At 43.1% G+C, this 17,543-nt stretch overlaps 2 protein-coding genes across 3 annotated transcripts; one reads left to right on the top strand and one right to left on the bottom strand.

Moving 5' to 3' along the window:
• Positions 1-19: 19 nt before the first annotated feature.
• On the bottom strand, positions 20-1,988 carry msmp1 (microseminoprotein, prostate associated 1). The gene is made up of 3 exons (XM_034106369.2): positions 1,844-1,988; positions 1,652-1,760; positions 20-1,020 (listed from the first exon to the last, which is right to left on the bottom strand). The coding sequence occupies exons 1-3, from the start codon at positions 1,950-1,952 to the stop codon at positions 840-842; spliced, it is 399 nt and encodes a 132-aa protein (XP_033962260.1). The 5' UTR covers positions 1,953-1,988; the 3' UTR covers positions 20-839.
• Positions 1,989-4,697: 2,709 nt separating this feature from the next.
• Positions 4,698-16,124, top strand: pik3c3 (phosphatidylinositol 3-kinase, catalytic subunit type 3). Of its 2 annotated transcripts, XM_034106166.1 has the most exons (26): positions 4,698-5,058; positions 5,972-6,160; positions 6,404-6,547; positions 6,713-6,842; positions 7,006-7,032; positions 7,743-7,829; positions 8,285-8,380; positions 8,468-8,539; positions 8,797-8,901; positions 9,295-9,387; positions 9,554-9,739; positions 10,745-10,875; positions 11,242-11,323; positions 11,450-11,517; positions 11,652-11,757; positions 11,836-11,952; positions 12,162-12,293; positions 12,607-12,735; positions 12,958-13,027; positions 13,098-13,162; positions 13,240-13,324; positions 13,406-13,480; positions 13,561-13,729; positions 15,125-15,215; positions 15,308-15,433; positions 15,875-16,124. In XM_034106166.1, exons 1-26 carry the CDS (start codon positions 4,994-4,996, stop codon positions 15,887-15,889), a joined length of 2,655 nt encoding a protein of 884 aa, XP_033962057.1. In that variant the 5' UTR covers positions 4,698-4,993; the 3' UTR covers positions 15,890-16,124. The 2 variants fall into 2 exon arrangements, with proteins under 2 accessions (XP_033962057.1, XP_033962058.1); XM_034106167.1 differs by lacking the exon at positions 7,006-7,032.
• The last annotated feature ends 1,419 nt before the right edge of the window (positions 16,125-17,543 follow it).

Below are 17,543 nucleotides of genomic sequence, written 5' to 3'. Positions count from 1 at the left end.
GTGTGTGTGTGTGTGTGTGTGTGTGTGTGTGTGTGTGTGTGTGTGTGTGTGTGTGTGTGTGTGTGTGTGTGTGTGTGTGTGTGTGTGTGTGTGTGATTTTGTTTGTGCAGAGCCAGTGATGGATTCCATATGTATATTATGCGACCTATGTTTGCCTTGTTTCTTATGCATTGCATCTTAACCTTCTCTATTGTTGGACCTAATGACATGCAACTGCGGTGTTTTTCTGTATTTATTTTATTTTTGATCCCTTTACTCACTCGCACACTAGCTCTTTATCATATTAGGAAACAGCTGTTTCTTAATCCAAATGTTTTTACTGTTTTCCTGTTTTTCTTTCAGCTTGTGCAAAGGCTGCATAGAAATGTAAATACTACAAGAAAAAATCATTAAAAGTGTGATTTAAATGTGAAAGATTATGTGGGAGGAAGCCATTTTCTTTTCTTCACAAAATTCAACATTCTTTGTTAAAAACAAGATTTTTATTAAGAGGGTAAATGAGTTACAGCAGAGAACAGGTCAACAGGAATAGTTATATATATTAATGTACGCTTATATTTACAATGAGTCATTGTTGGATTAATAGAAGAAGCAAAAACATACTGAAAATAAAGATCTAAATATAGATGCTTACATTTTTACCAAGTTGTTAACATTTAATGCTCAGTGCTAAAACATATTTTCAGATAAACATTTCCTTCATTTATAATACAATCCAGAAAGAACAAATGCTGTTACGTCTTATATTGATACAGTTTGTGAATAAAGTGGTTACTGGTATTTAACCCTCGTGAGCACTGGTTCCACAGGCAGACAGATAGCGGTGTCTGAGGTGGTTTCTACCAGTCGAGCTGCTGCTGCTGCTGCTTCAGATCAAAGGAGCCGTGGCCGGGGTCCTTCATGCCCTCCCCGGGGGAGCAGGGCAGGCGGGGGTCGGCTGTCTGGACCAGGGACACGCTGCAGGTCAGCTGCTCCACACGCAGCTCACACCACGCGGGGAAGTCCACCGGCCGCTGCACCCTGGACCGATATCGAGGTAAAAGAGAGGAGTCAGCAGCTTTTCCGGTCACTCAAAAAACACTTTTCCTTAAACTCTCCTTTTTTTTTTTTCATTTGACTAATTTTGCACTTACAGGTTGCCAAATATCAAGAGAATCTTCCTACACTAAAAGGGTTCCTTAATAAATGCACACAAACGTTGTTATGCCCTTAGAGATGCTATTCATCAAACGATAATAACAGTTCTTCAGCATGACCATTGTTCTGTGGAACCCTTACAGGTCAAACATTCAGCGGGTACTTAAGTCAAAATGTACATAGTATTTTGTAACTGTATTATGCTATATTAATTCCAGTTCTGCCTGAATTTTGTGCATTTCCACAAGCGATCAATGAAGTATCTTGACATTTATTAATACATGATTCATTATTAGTTGATTTTATTTTGTATTATTAGATAACTTAGGTTATCAGATACATTTAGTTGAGGAAAAAGTACAATATTTGCTAATAGATTGCTGTGGAGTAGAAGTAAAAGTTGCATTAAATGGAAATACTCAAGTAAAAAGTATCTCAAAATGGTCTACACGTGAGGACATGTGCCTGCTAACTGTCCACCACTGTACCCACATTTCTTTTTGTGTGTACTCACGTCTCGCAGCAGCCGACTCCCACAGGGTGCAGACAGGTGCACTGCATGCAGGCGTTGTCCATCCAGCTTTCCCCCAGCGAGTAGTTCTTCCCCTGGAACTCACACAGTGCTGCAACGGCACCAAAACAACTCAGACACATTGCAAATATGTATTTCATTTTTCAAGTTACATTTTAGAGCATGGGACCTCACCTCTGGAGTTATAGTGGCACACCATGGGAGCAGCAGACCCAACGCTGGTCCACAGAAAGAAACCTGCAGCGGCAAGAACCCAGTTAACCCCGACGAGCTCCATCTTCATCTGGTCTGATCAGCTTCTGGTTCTTCTGCTCCTTCTGCTCCCTTATTTATACACATCCTGGGGCTTTACGAGCCTAGCGTGGAGGTGTGGTCAGACCGTCATGCGGCCCACAGGCCTGGCGGAGGAAGGTGTCAGCGGTGCCATCCATTGGGGAACGAGGAGGTGGTGGTCTGTGTGGAGAGGGGAGGGGGGGGTGTAAGGATCTTGGCGGTGTTTTGGCACTCCGGAGATCACCTCGCTGCGCTTCAGTGGGCATGAACTTTGAAAAAGTGATAGAAACAATGACACATCCATGTGGTGACTAAGAGAGGGAAGGGTAGGAGAGAGGTGAGGTGGAGGGCAGGGAGAGAGAGAGAGAGGGATGGATGGAATTATCAAACATGATTCATCACCATTCAACTTTTCATATGGTTTTTCAGCCAGGTTGACGTCCAGTAACTAAAGATGTGTCTAATGCAGATCTCAATCCTGTCCCCAGAGTCCAGAGTGAACGTGGAGAAGCAGCGCTTCGTTTTTATGCTCGATAAACCTGGGGAATTTATTTATTTTTAAATCAAGTCTCTTGTTGGCCAGTGCCTTTTATTAAATCATTGTGTTCCTTTAATTTCATAAGCTGACTGCACTCTAACCTTTATTCTTATACTTTATATCCATCTTCTTCTATTTTAGATGACTTTCTATTTCGCTTTTTCTTTCGTTTGCACATTGTCTCGTGGTGAGCACTTGCCTTGTTGCTAAAATGTTACATAAATAAACAGACATGAACTTTTCTTCCCTTAATGTACATTTAAAACACATGCCTGATACACTAAAAGTAATATATCTAATGTCTACACTCAAAATATAGAGTAGAAAGAGCTTCACGTGTCTCCACCAAAATACTCAAGACACTGAGGGAATTTCTTTCTTAGGATTTGATGTTCATTCCTGCAGTAGAGTAAATGTTTAATGTCACACCCATCTGTACGTTTAACCACACTGCACACATACATGTATATGCATTTCTGCTATAACCTCTGACCCCTACCTCCAGAATGACCTCATAGTAATGATGTCACACTGTTAACTCCAGTCTGTGACCTCATGCCAGTCCCATTCAACCCATAAGGAATGATGGATATGCAGAGTGTTAAGTAAGAGGAAACATATTAAATCATATTTATGTAATTGCTTTAATAGAGTTGTTTTGCTGCTATTTCTAGGTCAAGAATTAATCGTCAAGCTTAAAATAATAAAAAATGTTATTTCTTTATCCCCTCTCTTATCACAAAAGGTGTGTGCTTGTTTTCATAGTTTGGCCTATATGTTTTCGATAAACCCAAAATCCATCTTCCACTGGTCTTTAGTTTGCTGTATGTCGTGCACACGTGTGCATTTATGTGTAATCTTAAAATATAAGATGTGATCTGACCCTGACTAGTCAGCATAGTGTCGCTGCCTGGGGCAACAAAACATTAGCTCATCTTCTTCCAGTTGTTTGCTGTCTGAGGTGCGAGATCATAGGAAAAAGAAATCCTCTCCAGCCTCTCACAGGAGGCCCCGGGGCCTCTTAACGTGGTGGGTTACGTACTTTTTCTCTCGTACCCCGACAGTAGTCGGAGAGTGTTGATAGGCCTCATCAGTCCGGGGTGCTTCTTCATTCATTGGATATGACTCACAGTTGCCTCTCTCAAGCTGTACATTGGTTCTATGAAGACTTATTGCGGTTAAAGTATTGGTGCACTTGACATGAGTAATACACAGGTAACGATAAATATCTAACCTGATAGCAGAGATGATTTGAGGAGGTCAGCGCCAGCGGTCGGTTTCAACCTTTGATTGATTTTATTCTGATGCTGTTTCAGACGTTGGAAGATGTTTTATTGGCAGATGTTCTTACATCAGTTCAACTCGGGTGGTGCTGACCTCTTCAGCGCCTGAGGGTCCCATACAATATCCCGACGATGAGTTCACAACCTGATTGTCGTCAATGTGGAGGAAAAAGGAGGACCCCATAAAACAAAAGATGAGGATTTTCCTTACAAACGCCTGTTGCCCTTCACGGATATGCATTTCATTAGGGACATGTGCGTTTGAATTTTGGTGACCTTTCTGTGAAATGAAAGTTCAAGGGGCTGTCATCATGTTTTGTAACATGAATGTTTTGATGGGAGTTTTTAACACATACATAATACATATTTTCCATATAGACAAACTGCAGCCTTAAAGTCCAGTGAACTCATGCTATAAAAACGTAATCTGCATATTTCCACAGCTGTATGTTTCTTCAGCAAATAATTAATAATACACATACCAATATCAATGCAATTTTTTATTTAGAGTATGCCCAGTTCACATAACCTAAAACGTGGTGTATTTGATTAGATACACTTTATTGATCCTAATTTGGGATTTTATTTTTAGTCACAGCAGATAGATAAGACATTGCACATGAATTAAAGGTCAAATGAAATACAACAGGAAAGATATATATCGTTAGTGGAATATAAACAAATGACTCCACCTTTTTTCTTCATTTGGGTGGAGAACAGGTTAATGTGTGTTTGGGCTTTGCTGCTCCACTCTTCGGTGAACTGTCACTTTAATAAGCGTATTGTTAACCCCGCCTCTTTTCTACTTCCTCCTTGGTTCTATCAGACTCGACAAATCACAACACGATACAATGATTGCCTGTTGAATTTATCCATAGACATATAAAGAATGTATCTATCGTGCTGTATCGAGGATTGACTACTCTGGCCTGGCTGTAGATTTTGGCTGATGCTGTGTTGTTGTGTGTAGCTTATCAAAAACATTAAATCATGCCCGGTGAGACAGCGGTTAAAATAATGTCTTTACCGTGAATACACACAGTACAAGTTACATTTTTAAACTTGTCTACACGCTTATAAATTAGCTTTCCGTGTGAGAGGTAGTTTCAAACGGTGTTTTTGTGCCGAGGCCTTGTCGCAAACCCAACCGTTCGCCAAGTCTCGTATAACCGTCCGGGATTTCATGTTGTTCAGGTTTTTTATTAAAATTAAGTGTTTTTCCGTCGGAAGATGGACACTGATAAATTCAACTATGTTTACAGCTGTGACATGGACATCAATGTTCAACTTAAGATGTAAGTGTTGTACTTATAATGCGTCGCGTATGTATCCAGCAGTGTAACTAATCTATCTTGTGACTTGACAGGATACTTGGTCTGTTTGTGTGTCTGTGTGAGTGTTGGACGACATGTGTGTATTTGACATGATTTTATGACTTTAAGCTTTAAAATATGTCATAAGACACTGTTTATTTATCGGAGTTTAATCAAACAGACAGCGACATGCGTTAAAATGTGTATGGAGCTGTATTCTTACCCTGTGTTTCAATCACTTTTTCCATTTATTACTGGACATAATAGGCATTCATTTTGATGATTAAATAAGTATTCATCTGGCCAACATGTAATCATTTGCTGTTGCTCTATGATTTACGTTGTAATAGTAGATACATAGGCATTTTATGGACAAACTAATTGATTAGTGGAGAGAATAATATATACGTTTATTGAAAATGATCATATTCTTTATTTTTATTTCTAGTGTGACCGATATCTGTAAGAAGAGTAAGCCAATACTCACATATGTGAAGCCAAAACTCTCCATAGTAGCCTAATAGGATACATTTTAAATCCTAGAGGGGTGGGGGGGGGCTTTGTGGTTTGTAACCTCTCTTAAACAATGCGTTTGTTATTATATAATGTCTCTTTAATCACTTCCACATGAAATAAATAATCACAATGTTGTGGATTTATTAAAGTTGTAATTAACTGTCTTATAAGTCTGGTACAGAAATGGGTTTTTATCATGATTATCAATAATATCAACATAATGTGATGAGGTAACATTGATTTTAAGTTACCAACAATCTTAAACCTGCCAAGAAAGTTCATTAATTTGACGTATCTGTAAGTGAGAGCACTCTTGAAAGCATCAGAAAACAACGTCTCCCCTTCCTAACCGCCCTCTCTGTCTCCTCTCTTCTTCCAGAGGCAGTTTAGAGGGGAAACGAGAGCAGAACAGCTACAAAGCTCTGCTGGAAGACCCCATGCTGCGGTTCTCCGGCCTCTACCAGGAAAACTGCTCGGACCTCTACGTCACCTGTCAGGTGTTCGCTGAGGGAAAACCTCTCGCCCTGCCCGTCCGCACCTCGTACAAAGCGTTTAGCACACGTTGGAAGTAAGAACAAATCTGTCTCTTTTCTTATTTCACTCACGTAGCAGACATACCCCTTTGATGCCATTGTAAACATCTTTGTAATGTTTGTGAGAAAAATGTTCACCTTCAAAAGAAATTCCTTCTCAGGAAAATACTTAAAAGACACAAACAGCACCTAAAAAACTTGCAAATCCTTTTTTTACCGTTGTTAAATGGTAGTTCTTCTGACATTTTTCTCTTTCTTCTTACACTCACCCTCTACAGCTGGAATGAGTGGCTGCGGCTGCCCGTCAAGTACCCAGACCTTCCCCAAAGTGCCCAGGTTGCTCTCACAATTTGGGACATATATGGACCCGGCAGAGCGGTCCCAGTTGGAGGAACCACTGTCACCCTGTTTGGCAAATATGGGTCAGTCTAAACTCGTTAAGGACTGAAAAACATGTTGGAATATTCTTTATTTTGGCACCATGATGAATCATTACTGCACTTTACAGCTGCACTGTGTAAGATTTGAATGTACAAGTTCAATTAAACAAACGTGATTTTAAAACAGCTCCGCCTGTTGCCTTCTAGTATGTTCCGGCAAGGGATGCATGACCTGAAAGTGTGGCCAGGTGTGGAGGGGAACGGAGGCGAGCCCACCACCACACCCGGACGCACCAGCAGCAGCCTGACGGAGGACCAGATGGGCAGACTCGCCAAGGTACTGTAGGTCTGTGGACAGCAGGATAGGGTTAAGGATTGGGGAGAAAGGGGATGTGGTGTGTTAGCAAACGGCTAAAGGAATGGATAAGGGAAAGGAATGAGATTAGGGACATTGTGTGTGTGTTGGTGGACAGATGTGTCTAAATCATCATCTGTTCCAGGGCCCTGACCTGCAGACACTAGGTGATGTGAGTACAAGAGGAGGCGTTAGTGTTGGCACTGCAGTATGTGTGCGTGTGTGTACTGTATGTGTGTGAAACAGGCCATGGTCCAAACGTATTTCCATCATTCACTGCTTACATGAGGATTATCACATACAAAATAAAAACCCATCTACTGCAATACCTTTTGACTTTTGTGTGAACACTTGTCTGTCAAGTTGTACGGCTTCTTGAAAGCATCACACACATTGGGTTTTGAATTATGTTCTGCTGTTGCCATAGTGTTTGTGCATGTTTCTGTTGTTTATTTGGACACAAGAACGTTTCGGCCAACTTGTTGCAGCTTTTTGGAAATATGTTTTGGGGAGCTCGTTTGATTTGAGTTAATCTGATTGGATGTCAACTATTTCATTCATAAAATACATTCAGATATATCTTCTTTATCCATCCTGAGGGCATAGTGCCAACTCTAACTAGGGCTAGGCTTCCTGTTCATGGCCCAATGTGTGCTTCCACCCCTGGCCCCCCACTGGTGAGTTGATTGGCTGCTGAGTGTGTGACCAGAGACGCTGGATTGGCTGCTGGTACTGGATTTGTGCATGATTGGGCGAGCTGTTTGCACATCAGCCACCATGCTGCGACCAGTTCTGCCGCTACAGAAATCACAACCTCTGTATTGAGACTTTTATATTTGTCTTAACCTCTTTTCGTCCTCCTCCATCTCTCTCTGCATGCAGCTGACGAAGGCCCATCGACAGGGCCACATGGTGAAGGTCGACTGGCTGGACCGTCTGACCTTCAGAGAGATTGAGATGATCAACGAGGTGAGTGGGTTTAGCTGGAGTAGAAGAAGGCGACGTTGCCTCCACAACTAAATCATCGTAACCACTATTTAACAGAATGCCAAGACGATTTTGAAAGAAATGCATTGTTCTCCAGAGGACCAAACCTCAGGACTAATTAGCATGCTGACTTTGATCATTAGGACTAACACTGTGCACGGACGGTTGTAGATTCTTAGGTTTGTACTATGTTATAAACACAATCAGACTTAAACATGCAATCCGGAAAGTACAGATTCAAACTTCTTCAGTATTTGTACGGCAGGGTTTTCCGAGCTGTTTTAAGTGGCTCTTGTTTATTATTTGATGGACGATATCGAGCCGTGTAGTGGGGGGTGTCATCTCATTATTTAGCTGTCTGGCCGCAACTTGGGGATAATATGTCATGTTGTATCTACTGATTCTTTATGTTGTTCTGCATGTGTGTGTCTGCGCAGAGCGAGAAGCGCAGCTCGAACTTCATGTACCTCATGGTGGAGTTTCCCCGCGTCAAGACAAACGACAAGGAGTACAGCATTGTGTATTACGAGAAGGTATTGTTTCGAGGTGAAATTCAACATCAAACTAAAACACACTGGAAGTGACGACACTGATGGTTCACTCTCTCTGTCCCCTCTCAGGATGGAGACGACGCATCACCCGTTCTCACCAGCTGCGACATCGTCAAAGTGCCCGACCCTCAGATGGCGATGGTGAGAGGACACACACACACACACACACACACACACACACACACACACACACACACACACACACACACACACACACACATCCATAACCACACAAGACAACAAATAATATATGGTGGCTATGTGTAATGTGCAGAAAAAGTAGATGCTTATTCGTTTAGCATTGCCCATTACTGTACATATAACACAATATTGAGCATGGTTAATCTATAGAGTATAAACCTATATGTGCAGTATTTTACAATGAATGTTTTTTACAGGAGAACCTGGTTGAGAGCAAGCATCACAAGCTGGCTCGAAGCCTCCGCAGCGGGCCATCGGATCACGACCTGAAGCCCAACGCTGCCACGAGAGACCAGCTCAATGTGAGTGAGGATTCCTGACGACTAGAAAAAGTGACTTCATCATTAAACTCTCCAACAGAATCCTTATCTGTGTGTGTGTGTGTGTGTGTGTGTGTGTGTGTGTGTGTGTGTGTGTGTGTGTGTGTGTGTTGTGTGTGTGTGTGTGTGTGGTGTGTGTGTGTGTGTGGTGTGTGTGTGTGTGTGTGTGTGTGTGTGTGTGTGTGTGTGTGTGTGTGTGTGTGTGTGTGTGTGTGTGTGTGTGTGTGTGTGTGTGTGTGTGTGTGTGTGTGTGTGTGTGTGTGTGTGTGTGTGTGTGTGTGTGTGTGTGTGTGTGTGTGTGTGTGTGTGTGTGTGTGTGTGTGTGTGTGTGTGTGTGTGTGTGTGTGTGTGTGTGTGTGTGTGTGGTTACATCAGATCATCGTGAGCTACCCTCCGACGAAGCAGCTGAGCTCTGAAGAGCAGGACCTGGTGTGGAAGTTCAGATACTACCTCACCACGCAGGAGAAGGTGGGTGTTTTTGTGATATTGTACTCCACATACCCAAAGCTAATCGTGCTCCTCTATCAATTCTCATCTCTACAGCATGATAATCTTCTTCTTCTTCTTCTTCCTCCTCCTCCTCCTCCTCCTCCTCCTCCTCCTCCTCCTCCTCCTCCTCCTCCTCTCGCTGCAGGCCCTGACAAAGTTCCTGAAGTGTGTGAACTGGGACCTGCCCCAGGAGGCCAAGCAGGCCCTGGAGATGCTGGGGAAGTGGAGGCCGATGGACGTGGAGGACTCCCTGGAGCTGCTGTCCTCCCAGTTCTCCAACCCCACGGTGCGACGCTACGCTGTGACGCGCCTGCAGCAGGCCGACGATGAGGTAGGAGGAGGAGGTGGAGAGGGTCAGGAGGACTGAGAGGGTCAGGGGGACTGAGAGGGTCAGGGGGACTGAGAGGGTCAGGGGGACTGAGAGGGTCAGGGGGACTGAGAGAGGGTCAGGGGGACTGAGAGAGGGTCAGGAGATAGGGTCAGGGGGACTGAGAGAGGGTCAGGGGGACTGAGAGAGGGTCAGGAGATAGGGTCAGGGGGACTGAGAGGGGGTCAGGGGGACTGAGAGAGGGTCAGGAGATAGGGTCAGGGGGACTGAGAGAGGGTCAGGAGATAGGGTCAGGGGGACTGAGAGGGGGTCAGGGGGACTGAGAGGGGGTCAGGGGGACTGAGAGGGGGTCAGGGGGAGACAGAAGGATACTTGTATGGGCGGGAAATGATAACTCTGTGTGTATAGAACCTAAAATTCTCCTGAGACAAAGTAGTTTACCTTCCAAAGTGTATTTATAACAACATGATGATGATGATGATGATGATGATGATGATGATGATGATGATGATGATGATGATGATGATGATGATGATGATGGCGGTGGTGGTGACAGTTCACCCCTAATTGTTGCATTTCTTGTTTTTTAAATGTATTATTTTAACCGACTTGTGCACCTCTAGCAAACTCCCCTATGGTTCCATTACATTTGAGAGAATGCAGACATTTCTACGGCCAAAGTCTACAAAATAATCTAATTAGTTAATTGTACAAGTCTTCCTTTGCGGACTGAAAACACACCTGTTTCGACACAATCTTTAAATCTTTAAATCAATGGAGACCAATGCACAAGCATGAAACAACTGTAGCTGTTCTGGGTTTGCATCCTAATGGCTCGTTGTGCGTTTCTTTGGAACAAACCGTCAGCTAAACGAAACGTAAACATTGTTTTTTTCGATGTTGGGTGAAACTGTTCCCTTTTTAAATGAATTCTTTACACGCTGACAGAAAATATACACGTTTTCTAATCCAAATCCATACGTACCCCCATCCCTTCTCTCTCTTTAGGACCTGCTGATGTATCTCCTGCAGCTGGTCCAGGCGCTGAAGTACGAGAACTTCAACGATATTCAGGGCGGCCTGGAGCCAGGCAGCAAGAGAGACGGCCAGGGGCTTTCAGACGAGTCCACCATGGACAGGTCAGTGCTCTGGGGATCTGCTGGGAGCTTTGACAGGAGCAGGGCACACGGGGTGACTCCTCGGTGAAGATGTTACTCTGAACAGTCAGGGAATAGTTGTACCTTCCAGATTTTCTTTTTCTTGTTTTGTTTTTTGCTGCCGAGATCTAAATATACCGCGGAATGTCACACTGGTTGGGAGAGTTTTTGCTGCTTTTGCGGAATTTGATTATTTTGCTTTCGTGAAGCGTCGTGAACTCTGGCCGCACTCCGGGGAGCTCACGCCAGAGCCTGGAGGCAGAGCACTCGCCGTCTAACGCAGTCCATACTGAACCATCATGTTTTAACTGCTGCAATCTCTGATTACTCGTTGTTCTCGTTCTGCAGTTCACAGATCGTGACGGGCACATCGGGATCTTCCACTGCGACACCGAAAGGCAAGGAGGGAGCCGACAGTGAAACTCAAGAGGTGAGAGGAGGATCCATAAAGGAACAATCCCTCGCTGACACATCGACACACATCAGTTGTTGTGGTCAAAAGCATCTTTCTGGGAATGTGAAATGTACTCCTCTCCCCCAACGTGTGTCTTCGTAGCAGGACTTGTGCACATTTCTCATCTCCCGAGCTTGCAAGAACTCCGAACTCGCCAACTATTTATATTGGTGAGTAGCAGCTCCAATCAGATGAGGTCATGATTCAAACTGGAACACAGTCCTTGTGTTCATATTGATCTGTGTGTGTGCACCAGGTATGTGATCGTGGAGTGTGTTCATATTGATCTGTGTGTGTGCACCAGGTATGTGATCGTGGAGTGTGAGGACCAGGACACCCAGCAGAGAGACCTGAAGACCCACGAGATGTACCTGAACGTCATGAGGAGGTTCAGCCAGGCTCTGCTCAAGGTCAGGCACAGAGCAGATTTAAGGACCTTTCCCTTTATTTATCTTTAGCTGTTAACACACACTTCCTTTTCCCTGCAGGGCGATAAGAGTGTGAGGGTGATGCGGTCGCTGCTGGCCGCTCAGCAGACGTTTGTGGACAGACTGGTGCAGCTGATGAAAGCCGTGCAGAGGGAGAGTGGAAATCGAAAGAAGAAGGTAACAACAGAATAAAACAACACAGCATTTTAGATCCTTTTCATGGGTTTTTGGTTTATTGTGCAAAACAATGTTCATTCAGAATTTGTACAACTTGACCCTCGTGGATCCGTTTGGCTCTCACAGCGACATGCCGTTTCTTATTGGATGTGCACACTGAGCAAACTGATCCCCGCTCAGTTGTTTAACATCCCCCCGTGTCTCTGCAGACGGAGCGGCTGCAGGCTCTGCTGGCGGACAACGAGAAGGTGAATCTGTCAGAGATCGAGCCCATCCCCCTCCCGCTGGAGCCTCAGATCAGGATCAGAGGCATCGTGCCCGACACCGCCACGCTCTTCAAGGTACACAAGGAGAAACTTCCATTCCCACATTGGGCTTTGTCTGGACTAACGCCAGTGTCTGTGTGACACTAGTTCACGAGTCTTTTCCCTCTCTGTCTGTGTGTGTGTGTGTGTGTGTGTGTGTGTGTGTGTGTGTGTGTGTGTGTGTGTGTGTGTGTGTGTGTGTGTGTGTGTGTGTGTGTGTGTGTGTGTGTGTGTGTGTGTGTGTGTGTGTGTGTGTGTGTGTGTGTGTGTGTGTGTGTGTGTGTGTGTGTGTGTGTGTGTGTGTGTGTGTGTGTGTGTGTGTGTGTGTGTGTGTGTGTGTGTGTGTCAGAGCGCTCTGATGCCAGCTAAACTGATCTTCAAAGCTGAGGATGGAGCCATGTACCCGGTTATCTTCAAACACGGAGACGACCTGAGGCAGGATCAGCTCATCCTGCAGATCATCTCTCTCATGGACAAAGTAAGAAGTCAGTTTATGGATGGGAAATGAAGTTTAATTTAAGACTTCCAAGCATTTATAATCCTAGATGTCTTTGGGTTTTGTTTCTTTGAACATCTTATCAGCTGAAAGTAAATGTTAATAATGCATTTCCTCTTACATTTCTTATATCTTGAGGGAAATGTTCACACACAGCACATTTGTTGCTTTACTAATGTCTTCCTTGATTCCTTGGGTTAATAGCTTTTAAGGAAAGAGAATTTGGACCTGAAGTTGACGCCGTACAAAGTGTTGGCCACCAGCACCAAGCACGGTGAGTCTTAGTACATGTAGTTGCTAAAAGAACAACTCAACTGGTGGTTAAATGATGTGTTTCCTTCCAGGTTTCATGCAGTTCGTCCAGTCCGTCCCCGTTGCTGAAGTCCTGGCGACTGAAGGCAACATCCAGGTGAGCAGAGAAGTAGAAACAGTGAATATCAGCTGACAAAACAACATACCTTTTATTCCCATCGTTTATTCCCACAGAGCTTCTTCCGGAAGCACGCCCCCAGTGAAAAGGGGCCGTACGGCATCAGCTCAGAGGTGATGGACACATATGTGAAGAGCTGCGGTGAGTCACAGAGCAATGATACTATTTCTGTGTGCTCTACTTTCAGAAGTGTTTACTGACATCGTGTCTCTTTGCCTCCAGCTGGTTACTGCGTCATCACATACATCTTAGGAGTCGGAGACAGACACTTGGACAATCTGCTACTGACAAAAACCGGTGAGGAAAACATTAAATACGAGTTTATTTACAAACTAGTTTACAGAGCAGATTTTGAATTCTAACTCCTCTTGATTCAGGGAAGCTCTTCCACATCGACTTCGGCTACATCCTGGGTCGAGACCCCAAACCGCTGCCTCCGCCCATGAAGCTGAGCAAAGAGATGGTGGAGGGGATGGGGGGCATGCAGAGCGAGCAGTACCAGGAGTTCAGGAAGCAGTGCTACACCGCCTTCCTGCACCTCAGGAGGTAGAGAGACGGACAGATACACAACACATGTTATCTGAAGGGAGAGTCATGCTTTAGACCAGCGGTTCCCAACCTGTGGGCCGCGGCCCCCTAGTGGTCCGCGAAGGCATTGCAAGTGGGCCGCCAAATAATTATTTATTTTATTTTGACCAGGCTAAAGACACAAACATGGACATAACAATAACATATAGGAGATGACATTCCCTTCTCAGACCAAAACAAAACCAGGAGAAATAAAGATACAGTCAGTCGGATCACTTCAACATTTTACAAACAAAAATAGCACCAAAAACCCAACATGGCAAGCATGTTTATTGTTCCTTTAATCCCACTTCTTCGTTAGAGCTCATTATTTCCCATTTCATGGCGTGTTGAGCCACCCTTTTAAGAATGGAGAAACCAGCTGGAGTGAGCTAGAATTTGAAAAATCTGCCCCTTCCTTCAGACTTCCTTATCTTACCTCCTCCAACTTACCTCCTCCAACACACACGAACGTGCACAGATGGAAGGCTGACAGGCAGGTAGGCCATCCAGTTATTTTAGCCGGGCCGGCTCAAATGATTGGTCGTGCTTTTTACCGTACTACGCCTTCCACAGATGATGTTTTTTTATGTATTTATTGTCAAAGCATTTAATGTTTTCATTGCCATCGGGATGTTAAGAGCATTCCATGGAATATAACAAAGTGTTTCTGAAGTGAATGACCTACCCCACCTTTGAATTATGATTACTCCTTGATTGACTTTAAAAATATGTATTTTAGTCAGAAGAATAACTGTGCACGGTCTTCATCTAAAAGCCCAAATAACAAATTAAAGGGTGTAAATGTAAATTCAATATTTTCCGCCAAATAATTTGCAAAACGTTATGATTTGCCTGGAAACAGATTTCTTGTTGTTTAACCTCTTTTCCTCCTTAGCAACGGTCATTACAGTCCTTGACAGCGGTCTGTTCTACTGGATTTACAACGTGTCACATGTTCTGAATTGACCAATCAGAACTTTATTTAGCCTCCGTATTGTTTAGACTATCTGCTACAAGTCATGTCCTTTTTACATTATAGCCAACTCTGTTCCACCTCTTCTAGGCTGGCACTGGTATCAATTAATGTCAGTAGGGCATGGAAATAAACTTGCTTCAGATAAATATTTAATCGCAGTTTACTTCTAAACTTAAGAAAATGATCTTTGTTTACTGACATGAACCTAAACCAAAGGCTGAACAACTGGTAGAAAAAGGAAGTATTGACGATTGATATCTCATAAAGTAAACATAGTACGGCCCATCAGCAGAAAGCTTCAACTCTATTTTTAGAAACATCACCCATAACTGACATCTTTGTACTGAGGATACAATACGACGATTACAACACATGTCAAATCTAATCTTCTTCAGATACTCCAACCTGATCCTGAATCTGTTCTCTCTCATGGTCGATGCCAATATTCCTGACATCGCCCTGGAGCCTGACAAGACCGTTAAGAAGGTATGTTTGTTGCCTCTGGAGCGATTACACTATCTTACCTTGACTAATGTTACATCGTCTTTAATCTGGTCATATCTTTTATTTTCCTCCAGGTGCAGGACAAGTTCCGATTGGACCTGTCTGACGAGGAGGCGGTGCATTACATGCAGAGTCTGATAGATGAGAGTGTGGGCGCTCTGTTCGCTGCTGTGGTCGAGCAGATACACAAGTTTGCTCAGGTAAAAAATCAGGTTGACCATACATTCCATCTTTTGGATGTTTCTTATGTCAAAAGCTGGCGTCGGAGCCATATGTTAAAATGTATAATTTGATATATTATGTGTGTATATATTTGAACATTGTATTTCTTTGTTATGAGTATTATTATATCATTTATTTAAACCAGCTGTTGTGTCATAGCCGACTGCAGCTGCTGGTAATTAGGGGGAAAGAATCAAGGAGAAACCGTTTATTGACAATATGCGTTTGTACTGATCCCTTTGTTTAAGTCAATCAAACTTACCTGAGATGTATTTTTGTTGGAGCCAAGCTTATTGCTACATATGGATATATTAAATTAGATTGAACTGAAACCAGTGCCCTTTAACGCAACAGTAATGTTTAAATGTTAATTTCTCCATTCTTTAAAATCTAAGAATTGTGTTCCTGTCTCTTTTCAGTACTGGCGCAGATGAGGCTGAACTGGATCGAACTTTGTCAACACGAGCACACGGTGGGATCACGCGCTCGATCCCGCGTGTGGAAGGAACTCAATGACTCTGTTAAGAAGGCCAAGAATGCAGTGCCAACATTTACTGCAAGATGGTTGAACAAGGACACGGCTTTCTTTGTTTGCTTATGTATATATAATGTATATTAATTATGAAATGAATGAATGATGTATGGCCAAAATAAAAATTGTTGATACAAGTTTGTTTTTTTAACTTGTGCGTTTTTATCATTTTACCCCAGAACGTGCCGCTATGCAGGGTTTATGGCCCGGAACATGTTTCTAAATTGAGCATCGCTGACCATCTGTGGAAGGTCCTAGCGTCGCTGATGGGGGTAAATACAAGTCCAACCCCAAGAGGGTTGATGAGTCACACAGCCAGTGACTAAGCATTTCCTGCCACAGAGAAAGAAGCTATATTGCTGACGTGAAGGTCTTTATTTAAAGTCTCTGTTCTGTTAATGACCACTAATACTCTAAAACAAAGGCAACCAAATCTAACGTTTAAACGTCCTTTAAATAACGTAGATGCAGCTCCAACTGGTTTACTTTACCTTTAATTAAGAACTTATTAAAGTATACAGGGGCCTTTAAAATGATTGGGTTATTGAACTGAGGTGGAAATGTCAAGGTTCTTGAACTTCACTCAGTGTTCTTGTTTTTCATGCCGATTGTTACTTTTTCTCCATTACATTTCCAAGGGAGATATTCTCTTACACTCACAACGTTTACATGTAAGATTGTGCTACCTGTAAATAAAGATATTTGCACAAAAAAGCAACGTCGCTTATTATAATTATCTTGAAATACTTTATTTTCGATTTCTCTGACTATGTTATTTTTCTCAAAATGTTTATTTACATAACATGTCGTTTTTTTGTGATATACTTTCTCCATAACATGCTATGTCGTTATTTGTGATAAACTATGTAGTCGGAAATATATACAGATATGTCGACATTGAGAAAAACGCCATAGTATACTATGTCGTTATTTGTGATATGTTCGACATACTATTTATCTCAGAATTTGTTCGCGTTTTCCGACAATATTTGGACATTTCAAAAATTGTTTTACTAAACTAGTACAATAAACAGTTAAAAAAAAACGTGATACATTTTTACATAATTTATTTGAGTTATAAAATGAGTAGTTTCACACTGTTGGCATATACCTCCTCCTCCTTAACACACATGTTCAGTTTCATGCACAATAATCATGAGCTGATTAAAGTGTGTTACGCATACCAAGGTCACCTCAGGAACTCAATCCACACGACTTTGTCGACGCAATGGCTTTGATATATTCAGAGTTATTACAGCACATAGCAGAACAAAAACAAAGGTCCAACACACAGCTCCACTGTTGTGTAGTCAGGTGCTCGAGCTCACAGCCAGCTTCTCGCTTCATGCGTTAATCATCTCCACGAGCATAATCAGCACTATGCTTATTAATAAAAGCCATACTTGTACGTTGAGCTTTGGACAACCCCCCAGGTCTCTGTGGACTCTGGAACAGGTAGAAGGGGAAACAAACAATGCTGGATGGCCAAACCCCCAAAGGCTCCCCAATGTTGCGGAAAGAATGCAACACCAGCAAAACAGAAGGCAGAAAAAGCG

This window comes from Pseudochaenichthys georgianus, chromosome 18 (genome assembly GCF_902827115.2).
Source record: "Pseudochaenichthys georgianus chromosome 18, fPseGeo1.2, whole genome shotgun sequence".
In the NCBI taxonomy this organism is placed as follows: domain Eukaryota; kingdom Metazoa; phylum Chordata; class Actinopteri; order Perciformes; family Channichthyidae; genus Pseudochaenichthys; species Pseudochaenichthys georgianus.
This window is presented reverse-complemented; position numbering and strand designations above follow the sequence as displayed.

Coding starts and splice junctions, on each gene's coding strand:
- msmp1 (XM_034106369.2), bottom strand. CDS start 1,952: ATGAAGATGGAGCTCGTCGGGGTTAACTGGGTTCTTGCCGCTGCAGGT. Junction 1,761..1,843: donor GTGCCACTATAACTCCAGAG/GTGAGGTCCCAT, acceptor GTGCCGTTGCAG/CACTGTGTGAGTTCCAGGGG. Junction 1,021..1,651: donor GGAGTCGGCTGCTGCGAGAC/GTGAGTACACAC, acceptor ATATCGGTCCAG/GGTGCAGCGGCCGGTGGACT.
- pik3c3 (XM_034106166.1), top strand. CDS start 4,994: ATGGACACTGATAAATTCAACTATGTTTACAGCTGTGACATGGACATC. Junction 7,830..8,284: donor AGATTGAGATGATCAACGAG/GTGAGTGGGTTT, acceptor GTGTCTGCGCAG/AGCGAGAAGCGCAGCTCGAA. Junction 11,758..11,835: donor TCAGCCAGGCTCTGCTCAAG/GTCAGGCACAGA, acceptor TTTTCCCTGCAG/GGCGATAAGAGTGTGAGGGT.